General features: G+C 38.4%; 1 protein-coding gene across 9 annotated transcripts in view; it reads right to left on the reverse strand.

Annotated features, from left to right (window-relative positions):
• Window positions 1-438: 438 nt before the first annotated feature.
• Window positions 439-19,402, reverse strand: part of LOC141500230 (uncharacterized) — a 19,244-nt gene continuing 280 nt past the window's right edge. Inside the window, exons 1-7 of one of the 9 annotated variants that reach the window (XM_074203236.1) lie at window positions 18,877-18,998; window positions 14,939-15,148; window positions 14,449-14,587; window positions 11,619-11,710; window positions 11,076-11,202; window positions 10,360-10,473; window positions 439-3,775 (exon numbers count right to left, since the gene is read on the reverse strand). In XM_074203236.1, the coding sequence (XP_074059337.1) occupies window positions 1,518-3,775; window positions 10,360-10,473; window positions 11,076-11,202; window positions 11,619-11,710; window positions 14,449-14,587; window positions 14,939-15,148; window positions 18,877-18,915 (2,979 nt within the window). In that variant the 5' untranslated portion in view covers window positions 18,916-18,998 and the 3' untranslated portion in view covers window positions 439-1,517. Of the gene's footprint in view, window positions 3,776-10,359; window positions 10,474-11,075; window positions 11,420-11,618; window positions 11,711-14,448; window positions 15,149-18,876; window positions 19,092-19,175 lie in introns of those variants that run through there. The other 8 variants (XM_074203239.1, XM_074203241.1, XM_074203238.1 and 5 more) reach the window with 8 other exon arrangements.

Here is a 19,402-nt window from a genome sequence, read left to right on the forward strand (position 1 = left end):
ATTTCAAGACAGTGGCAATGCCTTCTCATTTCCTCAAGTCCTTTCCCCAGGCTAACATTCTCTGCTCACAGGTCAACAAAAGTTGTGTAAAGGAAAAAACACTCGATCAGGATATGGAAGACTTGGGTTCAAATGCCAGGTTTTTCCTTTGTGGCCCTATGCAAGTCACTTCCCATCTTTAGGCCTATTTTTTTCATACATGAGGGGGATTGAATTATGTTTCCTCAAGTTCCTTTCAGTTCTACATCTTAGGTCCCTTATTCCTCACATGACAGTTTCCAGTTAACCTTTTCTTAATAGAAAGCAGTTTGTCAGTGTCTCCTCTGAACTAGTATAAAAACAATATTTTATGTGTTGTGTGATAAAGGGAAGAGGACCAAGACCCTATCCTCCCCCCCCCCCGAACATTATGCCCTATTAATGCAGGCTGAAATCATATTTGCTTTTTCTGGCTACAGAAAATGATTCATATTGAATTTGCAGTACACTAAGAAACTCAGGGATTTTTACATGAATTTCAGCTATGTCAGGTCTCATTCATCCTGTGCTCATACAATTGATTTTTTGAACCTACATGCAGAACCTGTTAATTCCTATCTAATTTCATCTTTAGAGTTAACCCAGTTTTGGCCTATTGAGATCTTTCTGGATCCTGATTCTTTAATCCAGTGTTCACTGCAGATTTGATAAACATACATCTTCTATGACTTCTGGTGGAGCTGGAACATTCTCAGGTTCTAATCTCAGGAACCATTTATGTAAACTGAATTAAACAAAAGCATAAGTTGGTTTCAATACACATTTGAGCAAAAGAAATCTAGCATTTTTTCTTTAAAGATTAGTGGAATTGGGGGGGGGGGTCATCTAGGTGGTGCAGTGGATAGAGCCCTAGAGTCCAGAAGACCTTAGTTCAAATTCTACCTCATTCAATAATTACCTATTGTGTGATCTTGGGCAAGTCATTCAACCCCTCTGCCTTAAATAAATGAAATTTAAAAAAAGATTAGAGGGGTGAAGAAGGGGAAACTAGGTATAACAATGAGTAGAATATGGGTATTTGTATTAAAGAATGTTCTAAAATTTGATGAAAAGTAAATCTTTAAATATTATTTGTTTAAAGTTGCTAGTTTCAATAATGAGACTTTATTTTTATAAGTGATAAATTAATTTGTAGTTAAATCTGAGAGGCCTTGAGAAGAAAGTCATTTTTTGAATCTCAGAGAAGGCACGGATACCTCATTGCCACTATGTGGCAATTTACAGAAGTTCTATGATTAATTTTTTAAAGGGTGAAAAAAAAATCTAAGTGCTAAATTTGTTGAAAAGTCATGAAGTGACAGTTTTCTCACAGTATTTCTCACCACTGTAAACTTTATAATGTAAAATTTAGTATGAGTGCAAAGAGAACTTTCTCAAATTATATTCAGTGTAATTTTTTCCCTAGTGTGAATTTTGTGATGCTGAATTTAAAATGAGTAAATACAAAGTATTTTTTCATGTGCATTATAGTCACAAGATTACTCTCTGGTATGAATCTTTTCATGACTAATAAGAGTTATTCTCTGGCTGAAGGTTTTTCCACATTCATCACATGTAAAGGGTCGCTCTCCACTGTGAATTCTCTGATGTCGAATAAGATGAGAGCTTTGCCGGAATGATTTGCCACATTCACTGCATTCGTATGGTTTTTCTCCAGTGTGAATTCTCTTATGTTGGATAAGTGATAAACGTGCACTGAAAGATTTATCACATTCATTACAAACATAGGGTTTCTCTCCAGTGTGTATTCTCTGGTGCTGAATAAACTGTGAGTGTTGACTGAAGGCTTTTCCACATTCATTACATTCATAAGGTTTCTCTCCAGTGTGTATTCTCTGGTGCTGAATAAGCGATGAGCGAACATTGAAGGCTTTCCCACAATCATTACACTCATAGGGATTTTCTCCAGTGTGAATTCTCCTATGTCGAATAAGGTGTGCACTTTGGCTGAATGCTTTTCCACATTCATTACATTCATAAGGTTTCTCACCATTATGTGTTCTCTCATGTTTAATAAGGGTTGAAATCTGACCAAAGGTTTTCCCACATTCATTACACTCATAGGGTTTCTCTCCAGTGTGACTTCTTTGGTGTTGAATAAGGTGAGAGCCCTGACTAAAGGCTTTCCCACATTTATTACATTCATAGGGCTTCTCTCCATTATGAACTCTCTGGTGTTGAACAAGAGAAGAAAGCACACTGAATGCTTTATCACATTCATTACACTCATAGGGTTTCTCTCCATTGTGTGTTCTCTGATGATGAATAAGATTAAAGCTCTGACTAAAGGCTTTCCCACATTCATTGCACTCATAGGGTTTCTCCCCTGTGTGAATTCTCTGATGCTGAATAAGGTGACCTTTCTGGCTAAAGGTTTTGCCACAATCATTACACTCAAATGGTTTCTCTCCAGTGTGAATTCTTTGATGTTGTATAAGAGACAGACGTGCACTAAAAGATTTTCCACATTCATTACATACATATGGTTTCTCTCCAGTGTGAATTCTCTTATGTTGGATAACTTGTGAGCGTTGGCTGAAGGATTTCCCACATTCATTACACTCATAGGGTTTCTCTCCAGTGTGAATCCTTTGGTGCACAATAAGAGTTCGGTTTAAGCTGAATGTTTTGCCACATTCATTACACTCATACGGTTTCTCTCCAGTGTGAATTCTCTGATGCTGAATAAGAGATAGACGTGCACTGAAGGCTTTCCCACAGTCATTACATTCATATGGTTTTTCTCCAGTATGAATTCGCTGATGTTGAATAAGATGTGAGTGTCTACTGAAGGCTTTCTCACATTCTTTACACTGATAGGGTTTTTCTCCAGTATGAATCCTCTGATGATGAATAAGATTAGAACTATGACTAAAGGCTTTCCCACACTGATGGCATTCATGAGGTTTCTCTCCAGTATGAATTTTACCATGTTGGATAAATGATGATCTAGTACTAAAAGCTTTCCCACAGTCATTACATTCATAGGGTTTCTCTCCTGTATGAATTTTATGATGTTGGAAAAAGTATGAACGAGCACTAAAGGCTTTCCCACATTCATTACATTTGTAGGGTTTCTCACCAGTGTGAATCCTCTGATGTTTAATAAGGATAGAACTACGAGTAAAAGTTTTTCTACATTCACCACATTCATAGGGTTTCTTCCCAGTATGAATCCTCTCATGCTGGATAAGTGTTCTGTTTTGGCTGAAAGCTTTTCCACATTCATTACACTCATAGGGTTTCTCTGTGTTGTGAAGTTGTTGATGTTCAATAGTAATTGAATTCTGTCTGGACATTTTTCTATATATATTAAGTTTACAAGTTTTCTCTCTCGTATGGACACTCCGATGGTTAGTAAGATCTAAATTCTTTTTGAAAGTTTGGCCACAAGTTGCACATTGATGGGTTTTTTCACCTCTGGGAACCCTCTGGTTAACATGTTTTGAAGTCAGGTTTAAGCACCTTCCAAATTCATTACACTGCTGACCTCTCACTCTGGTAGATATTTTCATGGGAATCATAGTCACTGGTTTGCAATTTCTTTCTAGGGAAAGCGATTTCCTTAGAATTCCTACAACAGGTTTTTCCCAATGTTTTTCTAATTGATTGTCAATTTTATAGGACTCTTCAAATTCAGATTTCTTGAGTCTTCCCAGTACCATCCCCTGAAATTCTATTTTTTCAGATATTTTCTGCCTTAGAGACAACTCCTTTTTAGTTTTGTTCTCACAATCTGAAACATTGAACACAAAACAAAATATAAATGTCATTTACTCTTTTTTCTTTATTTTGGTTGAAGAGAGACTACTGGGCAGGGAGATGAAAACCTTAATGAAACAAAAATCTCCTAGTATGTGTCATCAGATTTCAACACTAGTCTCATTGTCTTTCCAAAGAATTAGAAAGGTAGCTTTCAAGAGGAGAAAAGGACCAGACTGGAGAGAAAAACACTGTCTAATGGGCAGGGGGAATAAGAAAAGTCTATCAAGCAAAGGAGCAAGAATGTTGAGGGAAATAAGCCAAGTGATAAAGCAAGAAAAATAACAACATTAGTTCTTGGGAGTATGGAAGTGGTGATCATAAAGGTAGTTAAAAGAGAATATGAATAAAAGCAACCTCAATGTATATATAATCTTTCTTAGTTATACTGTAAATGGGAAATAATCTTTATGAGTAAGAAATTACCTCTTATTGCCTGGAACATAGTAAACACTCAAATATTTACTGAATATATATACAGCTTGTTAACATATGAGCAAGTCAATTAATTTATGTTATTTGAAACTTGTATAGCAAGTACTCAATAAATTATTTGTTGAACTGAAATAACCAAAAATGTTAAGAGAAAAAAGGGAGATTAGTACCTTCACTAAAGTTTTCTTCTAAAGTCTTATAATGCTGTAGAAATGCTTTCAGTTTTTCAAAGTGAATTGTATTCTAGAGGTACAAATTCTGTCAAGTCCTACTAAGTTAGAAATGCTTCTAATACAGATTGTCCTCAAAGAGTTCAGGTCATGAGGCAGAGCCAAGATGGTAGAGTAAAGGCAGGGACTCCCATGAGCTCTCTCCCAAACCACTCAAATACCTTTAAATAATGATTGTAACCAAATTTTGGAGTGGAAGAAAAGACAGACTCTTCCAGTCCAAGAAAACTTGGAAGATCCACAGGAAGGCTCTGTTACACTGGGGTTAGAAAGAGCCCACAGCACAGTCCAGGCCACACCAGAGCAAACAGGCTCCAGTATCCAGGAACAGACTTCAGATCACCTCGACCCATGACAGTGGCAGCAGTTTCCAGATCTTTCAGGCCAGGGATTTCCAGGGATAATTGGGAAAGTCAGCAGGAAAACTCTGCTGCATCAGAAGTAGAGCAGAGCCCAGTCCAGAAAAGGCCTCAGCAGACCCAGCCCCAGCCCCAGGGAGCCACTGGGATCCACAAAGCAACTGCTTCCAGAGTGCTCAACCCAAAGATGGTAAGGGGGTCAAGGGAGATTGAAGAGGTCTCTTTGCTATTCCTAAAGCAGGACTCTGTGGCTTTGTCCATGGGCAGATCTGGGTCGCAATCTGGAGCCCCAGTCTCAGGAAAAGGAGCAGAAAGAAGTACAACAGAGCTTACAGCTTTCATTAGAGCAGGGACTCTCCTCATGGTTCCAGGGCAGAAAAGAGTGCTTGTAGGCATTTACAGACCAGAGCACAGGCCAGGAGAGCAGTCATAGCCTCTCACAAGGCCTTGGAGGAAATGATAATTTGGAAGTCCCTGCAGGGTTATCCCTGAAAACAGCAGCAAAAACATTCAAGTCCTCCAGCTCTGGAAGCAGAGTCCCACCTTAACAAAGAGTTAAAATCCAATCATAGACTAGGAAAATGAGCAATCAACAGAAGAAAAAAAAAAATCTGATCATAGACAATTACTTTGGTTCTATGGAGGATCAAAATACACACTCAGAAGAAAATAACAAAGTCAAAGCTTCTACATCCAAGAAAAATATGAATTGGTCTCAGATCATGGAAGAGCTCAAAAAAGATTTTGAAATCAAGCAAGGTAGGTAGAGGAAAAATTGGGAAGAGAAATGAGATCGATGCAGGAAAATCACAAAAACCAAGTCAACAGCTTGGTGAAGGAGATACAAAAAAATACTGAAGAAAATATCTTAAAAACTAGTTTAGGTCTAATGGAAAAAGCAGTTCAAAAGGCCAATGAGGAGAAGAATGCCTTAAAAAGTAGGATTGACCAAATGGAAAAGGAAATACAAAAGCTCTATGAAGTAAATAATTCCTTAAAATATAGGATGGAGCTAAGGAAAGCTGATGACTTTGTGAGAAATCAAGAATTATGAAAAACTAGAAGAAAATGTGAAATGTCTCACTGGAAAACAACTGAGCTAGAAAACAGATCAAGGAGAAATAATTTTTTTTTTTTTTAGTTTTTGCAAGGCAATGGGGTTTAAGTGGCTTGCCCAAGACCACACAACTAGGTAATTATTAAGTGTCTGAGGCCAGATTTGAACTCAGGTACTCCTGACTCCAGGGCTGGTGCTCTATCCAGCACCACCTAGCTGCCCCAAGGAGAAATAACTTAAAAATTATTGGATTACCTTAAAACTATGACCAAAAGAAGAGCTTAGACAGTATTGTAAAAGAAATTCTCCAGGAAAAACTGTTCTGATATCCTAGAAGCAGAGGGTAAAATAGAAATTGAAAGAATCCACTGATTAGCTCCTAAAAGAGTTCCTCAAATGAAAACTGCCAGGAATATTATAGTTAAATTTCAGAATTCCAAAGTCAAGGAAAAAATATTGCAAGTAGCCAGAAAGAAACAATTCAAATATCATGGAGCTGAATATAGTTAGGGTAACACAAGATTTAGCAACTTCTATATTAATCCTAGGGCTTAGAATATAATGTTCCAGAAGGCAAAAGAGTTTGGATTACAATCAAGAATCAATGACCTAACAAAACTGAGCATACTCTTTCAGAGGAAAAGCTGGACATTTGATGAAATAGGGGATGTTCAAACTGTCCTAATGAAATGATCAGAACTGAACAGAAAACTTGATCTTTAAATACAAGATTTAAGTGAAACATAAAAAAAGTAAACAGGAAATTCAAATCATAAGAGACTTAATGATGTTGAACTGCTTATATTTCTACATAGGAAGATGATACAGATAACTTATATGAACTTTCTTATTTATGAGGACATTTAGAAGGTACATTTTTATACAAGGCACAGCTGGGAGTTGAACTGAAGGTATAATATATTAAAAAGATTGAGTTAATGGGGAGAAAGGAATATACTGAAAGAGAAAAGAGGTGGAACACGATAAAGTTATTTCAATAAAAGAGGCAAGAAAATGCTTTTGCAGTAGAATGGAAGAAGGAGAAAGTGAGGAAGAGAGAGAGTGAAACCTGCTCTCAATGGAATTGGCTCAGAAAGGGAATAAATCAATTGGGTATAGAAATCCATCTTACTTTAGAGGAAAATAGGAGAGGAAAGGGATGAAAGAAGTAGGGGGGGTGTAGGTGATAGAAGGGAGGGAAGATCATGGGAGGGATAGTCAGATGCAGTACACTTTTGAGGAAGGACAGGGTGAAAGGAGAGAGAATAGAAGAAATGGGGTGGGGGAAATAGGATGGAAAGAAATGTAGCTACCAAAAGCAATTGTGGGAAAAATATTGAAACAAGTTTCTCTAATAAAGACCTCATTTCTCAGAGAACTGAGTCAAATTTATAAAAATTAGAACTATTCTCCAATTGATAAACGATCAAGAGATATGAACAGTTTTTAGAGGAGGTTATCCATGCAATCTATTAAATTTTTTTTTTTAATGTCCTAGTGGGGCAGTTTGGTGGTGCAGTGGATAGAACACTGACCCTGGAATCAGGAGAATATGAGCTCAAATCTGGCCTCAGACACTTAATAATTACCTATCTGTGTGACCATAGGCAAGTCACTTAACCCTACTGCCTTGCAAAAAAAACAAAGTCTTACCTTACAACTGATAAAAGAAATGTGAATTGGAACAATTCTGAGGTACTACCTTATACCTACTGGATTGGCTAATAGTACAGAAGGAGAAAATGACAAATATTGGAAGAGATGTAGGGAAGTTGAGACACTGATGCTCTGTTGGAGGAATTGTGAAATGATTCAACAATTCTATAGAGCAATTTGGAACTATGCCCAAAGGATATGCCACTACTAAGTCTGTATTTCAGAAGAGATGAAATGCTGTTCTGTTATGGGAAATCACAAGAGAAAAACTCCTAGGATTCATCAAAATGAATGGTTGTACAGGAGATAGAGGGATGGACCTGGAGTTAGGAAGACCTGAGTCAAATATGGCCCAGACACTTACTAGCTGTGTAATCCTAGGCAAGTCATTTAATTTCTGCCTGCCTCAATTTTCTCATCTAAAAATGGGAAAAACAGCACCTATATCACAGGAATTTTGTTAGAATCAAATAAAGTAATATTTGTAAAGTGTTTTGTAAATTTAAAGTGCTATATAAATGATATCACTGTTATTTTTATTAGTATCATTAATATGGCAAGAATAATATGGCTAAAAGGAACTTAAAAATTATTGTGAAAGATTACAAAGTTTGAGGTGAGAAATTGAAGACTATTAGGACACAGTCAATATTTCCTCATTGTTGTCCACTGAAGGCATGGGATGCAGAAGAGAAAAAATGATCTGCAAAGTAAGCAGATAGGTAAGAAGGGAGTGTCTGAAAATGAGCTTTGGACTTCTGAACTACGGTTTAAAATATAGGGATGAGAAACTCCTGCTTAGAGAAAGAATACACTTTTCAAAGACTGGTATGAATGTGTTTCCCTGGTTTTACAAATCAGATCAAAAAGATTTTCAATTAAAAAGGATAAGGGGAGAGAAAAGATTAGTGTTATTTTAAAAAACATCTCTCCCATGTATGTATGTGCGTATGTATGTGTATACACACACACACACACACACACACACACACACACACACAAATAGAACATACATAATGCTTATATTGTGATTTTCTAAGGCAATATGCAGCCCAGAGGGATACGTATGTAGTGGACCCTATTTCTATTTTCCTTTGATGCCACTGATCTAGATATCATAGAAAGTACCTATATTAAGTAAGAATAAAAGTTGAGACACCTTTAATTTCACAGTATACAAAATACAAAAAAGGAACCAGTAGTAAAACCTCTGACCTCAAATGTCTAAACAGTCATGCCTAAAGTTTAGGCACTAAGCAAAAGGAAATAAAGGTTGCCACTGTACCTTTAGGGAAATTTAATATTGTAGATATTATTGAAACCTATGTCCAGTTCTGGGGATGAGTATTCAGGAAAAACAGGATAGGTAAAGTGGAGTTAGGAGTCAGGTAGCATTGCATATTGCATATTAAAAAGATAAGCTTATGTGAAGAAATAAAGGAGCCAAAGGAAAAGAGTATTTGTGGGAAAGTCAATGTAAGGTTTTGTTTTGTTTTGTTGTTTTTGCAAGGCAATGGGGTTAAGTGACTTGCTCAAGGTCACAGAGCTAGGTAATTATTAAGTGTCTGAGGCTGGATTTGAACTCAGGTCCTCCTGACTCCAGGGCTGGTACTCTATCCACTTCACCACCTAGCTGTCCCTTCAATGTAAGTTTGAAGAAAAATGGCTGGAGTATATTACAGATTACCAAGACAAAAAGAGGAATTGGAAGATAATGACTTTGAGAAACATGTCACAAGTCTGGCCTAGAAGTATGACAGAGTAGGGATAAAGGATTTCAATAATCCAGACATCTGCCAGAGGCTGTCAAAGGAGAAATAGCTAATAACATTTTTATGTGATTTAAGGAGTTCACTCTTCAAATGATAAAGAATCAACAAGGTGAAGTTTTATTCTAGATAACTAACCTGCTATATGACAGAGTCAGAATCAAAAAAAATATTGACAGATTAAGAGCACTGGGTTGAATCTAGTAAGATGAAATTCAAGAATGTCTTACATTTGGTTTAAAAAAAATCAATTTCGTTTGCAACAAGAAAAAAGACATAATTATATTGTAGTTGTTTTCAAAATGATCTGAGACATTTAGAGGATTTCAAGCTCAACAGGAGTTATCAGTATGATATGGCAGCTAAAAAAGGTAATATAATCTTAGGTTGCACTAAGAGTAGTAGTTTCCAGAAAAAGGAAGGTGATAGTCCCCCTGTATTCTGCCTTGTCAGACCTCATCCAGACCTTATCCAAGTCAGATAATAAATTAAGAAAGACATTGATGAGCTGAAGAGTATCCTAAGAAGGATAACCAGTATGGTGAAAGCCTTATGAGAAATAAGTTGAAGGAAGGCAGGATATTTAGTCAAGAAAATAGACTCAAGGAAATATATAATAGCTGTGGGACAAAAACAAAAACAAAAAATATCAATAAAAATGAGACACAATTTTTTTTTTAAAAAATGACCTTTGAGAGAAAAATATTAACAGAGTTGTATGAGAAGTCAGATCACAAGATTTTTATCAAATGGATGAATGGTAAAGAGATGGGAGCAGAAATAGCTCCTCTGACGATTTTCACAATAATTGGAAAATGCGAATAACTTAAGCAAGAAGTATGGTTAAGGGTTTTTGGGTTTTGGGTTTTTTTTGGGAGGGAGAATAACTGATGGAGAAGAATTCTGGGAGAGAAGGAAGTGATGGGATTGAGAGCAAAAGAGAAAAGCTTAGGCTTGGAAAGATAAATTAGGCCAAACCACAATGTCTAATATCTTGAGATGTACAAGAAAATGTTAGTAATAGAAGGAAAAGATGGTGCTTATTCACTCACCTGAACAGTCACTTTTCATGATTTCTCTCTCTCCAGCTCCCTGTATATCCAGGACCCATGGCTCTTCCCCTCTTTCCAGATGGGAAATCACATCAGGTTTGGATACTGAGAATCCTGTTTGTGAGGGAGAAAATGGCTCTAGGTAATATTTCATAGACACCCACAATTATCCTAAACTCAGCCCTAACCCTAGGGTCTTCATGTGGCATATAAAAAGAGAAGATTATCATAAGATTATTTAAAATTTTTATATTAAGGTAATGACCCACAAGGCCATGATAATAAGGCTTATGTACTCTCTGAGAGGACCTCAGGAATATGTTTCCTTGGGGGAGATGGATGAGGGTCTTGGTGATCTGGGAAAAAAGAACCATGACCTCTATGTCCTTTCTCCATTAGGAGTGTAGAAAACTTCCATCTCTAGGGATGTTCACACTGGACTCTGGGAAAGAATTCTGGGCCTAGGACAGAAAATCTAGATGATGGGGAAACTATCAACGCAGGGAGAACTCAAGAGAACTGGTCCATTTCCTGCTCTGAACAGATGGACCTGTGTTTGGCATTAGGAAACAAAAATACCCTATATTTAAACCCAGATAGATGTAGGAATCTCTGCTGAATTCTTAGCCCAAATCCAACAAGCCTTTCCAATCTTAAGCTAGTTACAAAGCAAGAATTCAAGAAATTTAGATTTGCTTCTCAGGGAGATGCCTTACCCAATGAGACCAAGTTCCTGTAATTCTCCAGCATCACATCCCTATAGAGGCCCCTCTGGGCAGGGCTGAGACAGCCCCACTCCTCCCGAGTTAGGTACACAGCCACATCCTTGAACATCAGAGATGTCTGAAACAACAGAGTCCTATTGTAGCTTCAAGAAGACTGTTAATGCTTGATCCTTGGGTAAAGAGGAAAGCCAGTGTCTGCAAACCATTTACTGGGAGAAAGGAACAGGCTGGCATGTGATATTCCACAAAGAAACAGGTAAATCTGTTCACACATAGAGAGAAGAACCCAGACTATGAGGGAGCAGTCTATCTGGAGGTCCTCATCCCACGGCCTCCTGGAAAAGAGAACTTATTGAATAGTTACTGTGTACTATCAATGTCAATAAACTATTTTACAAGTATATAAGTACAAATTTTATAAGTACATATGGGAAGGGAAATGATGGACTATATATAGAAGCTCCCTTCTAACACAAGGAAGTTGCTGAGGCCATAGACCAGAGTAGCAATGGAATATAAGGAAGTTTAACTCACCTGGAAGCTGGCTGGCAAGGATTCAGCTACTATTGCTTGGTCTCCTAGGCTCCACTCTGGAAGATGGGAAGGAACAGGGAGATCCAGTGGACCTAGCAGAAGAGAAAGGATGATGAGAGAAGAAAGATGAGAAGATTCCAGCCCTTCTTGTATGTGGCTCTCCTACTATTTCATTTTCAGATTCCCCAACTAATCTCTATAAGGAGTCAGAGAAACACTATGACCTAAGAAATGCTGTCACTTCAAGACAGCATGCTGATAGTGTGTGTCAAACTCTAAGTCCCTACAACTGTGAACGCAAGAAGGCTATGTGATACCATGAAGACACCACAAGTCATGGGCTTTGGGAACAGCTTATGTTAAATGGAAAATGAGATGACTGAAAGCATTAAGATCTTGGCTTATCATGCCCACTCTATTTCCTCTATTCTCCAAAAACACCTCCAGAAAACCTTACTCAACAAAGCTGAACCCTCCCTTACTCTATCTAATCTCTCCAGTTTCCCCCCAATAATCATGAAATCTACTGTTGATTATGCAAGCCATCAATACCTGAAACCCATATGCTCAGCCTTCATCTCCTCCACTCTCTGAGCCTAGCAGTCCTTCCACTTAGGCCAGGCTCAGAAAGAGCCAGGACATTCTCAGATCCCTAGTAAAAGCTTCTTAAGTTCTCCGCTGGCTGTTCCAAGAGACTCCCTCAGAGGATCATATGTAATCACAGAGAATAAAGTTCTTTATCTCTTCTTGGGGGAAGAGCTGAGGTTCATAGGGGAAGCTTGAAAATCCCAGAAGAGGGGCAGCTAGGTGGCACAGTGGATAAAGCACTGGCCCTGGAGTCAGGAGTACCTGGGTTCAAATCTGGGCTCAGACACTTAATAATTACCTAGCTGTGTGGCCTTGGGCAAGCCAATTAACCCCATTTGCCTTGCAAAAACATAAAAAAAATTTTTTTTTAAAAATCCCAGAAGAGAGAATATGTATGGAGAGGCCAGACTCTCTTCTCTATAAATAGTCCATAACCCTGGGAATAGCCATCAAATTGAGCAAAATACATGAATTTGCTTAGGCCCAAGACTTTATCCTTGAAGCAAGGAGGGAGAATGTATCCTGTTGTGATGACTCCATAGACAGGAAGATACTGCTCTCCATATTGTGCTCCCTCTTTCAGCAAATCTGGAACATTATGGTATACTTTGTTTTCTAGACGGCTTCTGTCCTCAACTTGTTTAGGAAAACCTGGGAAGAAGAGACAATCTGTCCTATTTTCTCATGGCCCCCAAAACCTATAGTACATTTTCTCTACATGGTAGTAGGCTCAGCAATACTTCTTGGATGGGCATTTTTTAGGTAGATCTTTGGCCTTTGGTAATTAAAGGCAAGGATTTTCATGGCATACATTCAACCATTCCAGAAACTCAAGAAGCTGGAAAAAGTACAATATTCCTAAATACTTTGTTATGTAAAAAAAACCTCAACTTTTGCAAAGGAACCATGGATGGAAAATGAAATTTTTCCACTGCCAGTGCCTGAGGAGTCTTGACTGTAGGACTTCCAGGAGATAGTCAAGCCTGGACATTGGGCTCTGAAGCTCTTCTCCTGCATCTGTCTTCCTTGATGAGGGAAGAATGTCTCCTTGTGTCTTTTGACACCTGGAGTGCCTATGATGCCCTGAGACACCTGGTCTGGGTATAAGTTTTTGTGTTAAGTACTGCAATGGTCAGACCTGTGCTTTTAAGCTTTAGCAGCTTTGTGGAGGACAGATTAGAGAAAAGAAAGAGTGAGATCTATTAGGAAATGGTGCTGAACAGAAGAGATTGTATTTATTAACCTACAAATAACAGGGACAGTAGTCCAGGCCAGTTTTGCAGACTATACTGACTCCATTCTGGAATGCTCTCTCTTCAACTCCACCTCTTGGAATCCCCAGTTCCCTTCAGGATCAGCTCAGGTGCCACTGCCTGCATGAGGCCTTTTCTAATTGCTCCAGCTATTAGTGCTCTCCACCCTCATTTCTTTGCTCTCACTTTATATTTCCTATAAATTAATAGATTATGAAGTGCTTGAGGGAAAGGACTCTTTTGTTTTAAGCACTGCACCCCAATACCTAGAAAATGTTTTGCACAATTGCCTAGTCTTTAATTTCCTTGGTAGGAGTCTCCATTTCTCCACCAATGTAAACTGGCTTTTTCTGCAACTTACAGTTATGGAGTGCTGTCCTGGAGTCCTGAGATGTTAAATGATTTACTTAGAATCACACAATCAGTATATGTCAGAGGCAGGATTTGAATTCAGGGCTTCCCGATTCTCTATTGAATACAACACATTGCCTTATGCTTCATAAATATTTAATGGAATTGAAATATGATCACCTATCTCTTCTTCCCTTACCCTTAAGAGATAAGCTCTCAGCAGACAGCATTGGTAGATCCATAGCCCCATTGACTAAGGATAAGCAGTTGCCTCCTCCTCTTCCTCTGAAAGAACTTCATTTCTATTACTTAACTCTGAGTGTCTGGTGGTCTTTTTTCTCTTACTCTTGTGTGACATACTTTTTCTACACACCATCTTGACATAGGTCGCAACTGTCCTTTGCTCTTCAGACCATTTTTCTTTTTTGCCTTACAAGGAAAATTTTATTTATTTATTTAGTTAGTTTTTTGCAAAGCAAATGGGGTTAAGTGGCTTGCCCAAGGCCACACAGCTAGGTAATTATTAAGTGTTTGAGACCAGATTTGAACCCAGGTACTCCTGATTCCAGGGCTGGTGCTTTATCCACTGCACCACCTAGCTGCCCCACAAGGAAATTTTTAAAGGAATATTTCATTACCCCTGATAACCTGAAGAATGAAGAGGTGTCCTTGAAGTCCTTTCCCTTTTTCTTCTAAGAAGGAAATCTCCACTTTAAGGATATTAGCAGTGGCAGTAAGACAAACATTGCATGATTTATTCCGGTCACTGCAAAATAGCTTTAGGAGTGAGAGATGGAAGGCTAACAAACTGGTAGGAGAGAAGACTTTCATTATTCTGGATTATAGAGGCAGAACAGTTATAAGTGATGGTGAGGTGTGACCAAACCTGTATGTGGCAGAGCTAGACTGAAGGTGCAGGTCACCAGAGTTTGAAGAACAGGGAAGCCAGGGTGTTCAGGGGGCATGAATATGCATCTCATACCCTAGTATGACATCAGGAACTGGTAAGGAGAGGAAGACAGTGAAGCAGGTGCTCACTTCTGTGAGAAAGGGGGCAGCATAGCCTGGGAATCAGCAAATAACTGCAAACTGGGTGAACAGAGGGAGATACAGATGGATGGAACAAACCTCAAACGAGGAAATGTTGCTGAATGAGGGAGGGTCTGGAAGTGTCAGTAAAGAAAAAAAGAATATGCACACTCCTCTTCTTGGCCTAGCTGTCCAGGGATATGAGAAAAGACATCCAGTATTGTAGAAGGTGCCAGGGATGCAAGTCTTCTGGAAGGGAAGCCAGGTTCCATGAATGCAACAATTTGGAGAAGCATGCCAGGAAAAGCTCTAAAATGAAGCAAAATGTATTCATGATAGAATGGGAGAAAGGATAATTTGAAAGGATACAATGAAAGGGAAGCACAGAGTAGAATGGAAACTCAGAAAGGATGGAGACAAGAAATGTGAGTAGTAACAGGGAAAAGGAGTTTTTACCTAATTTAACTCTGATTAGAGATTAGAAGAGAATGGGGAATATTCTAGCTGTGTGATAAGGAAATACCAGGTGACTAGGGTTTATAGAAGGTAGCACCAATGTATATGCTATCATTCCCTTCTGCTTGTCACAAACTCTGCCTCTTATGGGAAGAAATGAGGAACAAAATGTTTACAGCGGATGTGGAGGTGGATATGGAAGGTAGAAAGGAACAATCTAAGTCAAATTGGGAAGTCTACATCGTTAGTTTAGGAGACAGTTTGGGAGATGAGTTTGGTGACCACCAAGAGAATGGGCAGTCTCTTCCTATCTCCCTATCGTATCTTCCTGTCCTGTCCAGTGTGTACTCATGCTGCCTTCTCTGTGCCCCAAACATCCTGGGCTCATTCTCTTCTAAGGGAAAGCCCTTTTCTGTTCACCTTGGGAAAAGAAGACAGGTAGCTGAAGGAACAAGTCCTACTTTGATAGTAAGGTTCACAGAGTACTTTCCCCCAGAACATTATAAAATAATTGGTTTAAACTAATTCATAGTAAAGGGCAAAAGACTAAAAGTTATTAACCCAAAGAAGTCTTTATGATGGAATTTTAGTAATGAGAAAAAAATAAAGGGAAGACTTTCAAACAGTCTTGAGGCAGGAATTTTTTTAAGGGGAAGATGGGAATGATGTAAAAATGAACCAAAAATACTTGGTTTTTCAAATACAAAAGAACCTTTTATTAAAGTTTTTCCCTTAAAAGACAAATCTGAAATTTGAAGCCTTGAATTATAAATGACATTTTACAGCTAATCATGCCTGCCAAATTCTAAGATTGATAAGTTTCTAGTGAATGTTGTTACCATCCCTACTGTCACTGCCTACCTCATTATTTCATGCCTGGATTTCTTTGATAGCCTCCTCAATGGAATTCTGGATATACCTTCCTCTCCCTTTATTTATCCTGTGCATGGATACCAAATAAACCTTCTAATATTCCACTTTTATAATTTACGTTTCTAAGATATTCAAGTCAAAGCCCACACTCCTCACTCAAGGTCTCCTGACCATGACCTACCTTTCTAACCTCACTGTTTACTAAATCTCCAGGCAGGCCTGTCTCTTCACTATTTCCTGAACAAGCAAAGTTCTTCCATGTTTTTCTTCATAATGTATTCCTGACCTGTAGTATTCTCTCCTCTTCATATCTTATCCATTCCATCAAGACCCAGTTCCTCATTTCTTCCGTGAATTCTATCCTATTATTCCAGTTGCTATGATCATCCTTCTTTGAATGTCTGCCAATTAAGAGGTAGCATGGTAAAATGGTCAAATCATTAAAATCAAAAGACCTAGATTTGAGTTTTAATTTCAGTGGGTACTAAGGTTTTGGACCTTGATCAAGCTCCTTGACTACTCTATGCCTCAGTTTCTACATCTGTAAACCAGGCCACACTGGGCTGCTTTGAGAAAAGTGCTTTGCAAACATTAAACTGCTAGAAATGTATAATGATTATTACTACCATACACTTGAGTTCTTAAATAATTGTAAGATTATATGTAATTAACTTTGAATATTTATTATTCTTAAATGGCTTACAAGAACTATTTATAGTACTTTATATCTGCCACAGTATTAGGATAGAGAGCAGGTGCTCAATAGCATATGAATCACTTACAAGAGTGATATCAACCATTCAAATGCAATTATTATATCATATAGTCCATGACTGGGAAATAGCAAATCAAGCAGCAGTATACAAATGTAATAGATTATTACTGAATCACAAGGAAAGACAAAGATGAAATTTTGGAAGAACTGCATGAGATAGAGAGCAAAAACAAAGCAGAGCAGGTGATATACACAACTGTTACAACCATGTAAATAAGACAACTTAAAATGTCAACAAAACTCAGATCAAAACTGCTGGACACCATTAATAATAAAGCACATACTGTTTTTTTCACAAGCTGTAAATCAAAGTATAAAGTTGTACATAGTGACACTTAACCTTTTATGCTGTTTTGTTGATCTCTTTAAGGTATTTATTATATGTTATAGAGGACTGAATCATGAATATTGGGGTTTTAATTATGTGTACAAAATTTAACAATTAAAAAAGAAAAATGATGCAAAGGGATTATTGTAGAATTACTGAATTAAAAGAATTTTTATTTCCTTGTTACTCACTAAATTGGCAAAGGAGAGCCCAAAGTTATTCTGAAGGGTGATCAATGGGCTTCCCATACAGGCTTGGATGGATCTGACAACTACAAGGATGTCAGAAAAGAGTGACACAATTGCTGACCACAGTCTGGAAAGCAGAAGTCTGGCTGGTATGGAAATTTATCTCTGATTTCGACTTGTCAGTCAAGATTACTTTTATTAATAGGCAATTCTGGCAGAGATAGTGTGACATCAAAAAGATATTCAGGAACTTGACAGGTCAAAACTAGTCCTTACCAACATTAGAACAAGAAATATCAAGGCTATCAAGGGACCCACAAGGGAGAAGAAACAGTAGTGTCTTTAACTACTTTTCAGTGATCTGATATTAATTTTACGAAATTCAATATTTCTTGAAGGAGCATAAGAACTTAAGGGGGGAGAAATCAATTTCTCTATGAATTAACTGGGTAACGGAATATAATCTTTTTAAGGATAATGAGGAAAGAGTTTAAAAAGTTATAAACATGACCATGGAGGCTGTTGATAGGAGTCTTTCAAGAATGATTTTCTGATATAGTAATACATGAAGAATATACAATTTGATTGCATGATCTATGATCCTGAATTTTAGGACAAGTCTCTACCTATCCCTTTATTTTATTTTATTTATTTAAGGCAATGGGGTTAAGTGACTTGCCCAAAGTCACACAACTAGGTAATTATTAAGTGTCTGAGGTAGGATTTGAACTCGGGTACTCCTGACTCCAGGACCAGTGCTCTATTTGCTGTGCCGTCTAGCTGCCCCTACCCATCCCCTTCTAACATCTACTTTTGGGAGATCTCTCTTTATTTCCATATTCACTGACATCAAATTCACTCAGAAGATCAAGGAATGTCCATGACTGAGTCCAATCTCACCATAAAACAGAACTATTTCTACCAAAAACCTTATGAACTTGTTCTGTGCTATCAAAATGTTATTCCAATTTAGTTACTAAGAATCAGACAGCTGTAAGGGATGTTAGAGCTCATCTGCTTGAGTCCTGTCATTTCAGAGGTGGTAAATAGAAGACCTAGAGAGAAGTGATTTGGAAGAGGATAATTCTCATGACTATTTATCTTTCCTCTAAAGCTGTTTCTTGAATAATTCAAGGTTAGAGTCTTTTGTGATCTTTTCCTTCAATAACTCTTAAGTGATTAAGACGAAATCTACTCTAATCTCTACAGTAGATACTACATCTTCCTTCCTCAAATAGGGTCAGAAATGTAAGCTTACTCTAACCGAGGTTTTTTTAAGATTTCTCAACTCCTCTTTTGGGAAAGCTTTAAGGTACAGAATTTTCAGGCTCAGGGAAAAGCCTTAAGTTCAGAGGGAAAATGAGACACAATGAGAAGAGTGGAGATCCTTGATAGAAAAGGTGGAGGTGGGGAGTACCTTGATGGGGGTCATCATGAAGGGGGAGCAGAATCTCATGACACCGAGGTGCGGCTGGGGTCCTCAGTGACTTGTTGGCTTGAGGAGGAGGTGGTGCTGTAGATAACTCGGGTCCTGCTCCCAGCGCTGTCATCTCCATCTCCTTTGAGAGCCCGTCCTGTCCCGGAGCACAGCCTGGGACCATCAGGGACACAGAAAACCAGGTTCCGGGCTGTCTGGGAGAACATGCAACCGTCAGGGCTGGAACCCCTGCCTTGGGGCATGACAATGAAGAATATTACCTGGGCTTTAGGTTGTACCTTTTTTGGGGGGGGGCAATGGGGTCGAGTGGCTTGCCCGAGGCCACACAGCTAGGTCATTACTAAGCGTCTGAGGCCGGATCTGAACTCAGGTCCTCCTGACTCCGCGGCCCTCTGCTTTCCGGGCTGCAGCATCATCTCATTTCACCCTAAGGAGGATGACGACCATGGTCGGGGGCCTGGCACTGCCCTGAGGCTCCAGTCCCGGCAGCCCTGCAAGGTGTTGC

Source organism: Macrotis lagotis, chromosome X (assembly GCF_037893015.1).
Source record: "Macrotis lagotis isolate mMagLag1 chromosome X, bilby.v1.9.chrom.fasta, whole genome shotgun sequence".
Taxonomy (NCBI): domain Eukaryota; kingdom Metazoa; phylum Chordata; class Mammalia; order Peramelemorphia; family Peramelidae; genus Macrotis; species Macrotis lagotis.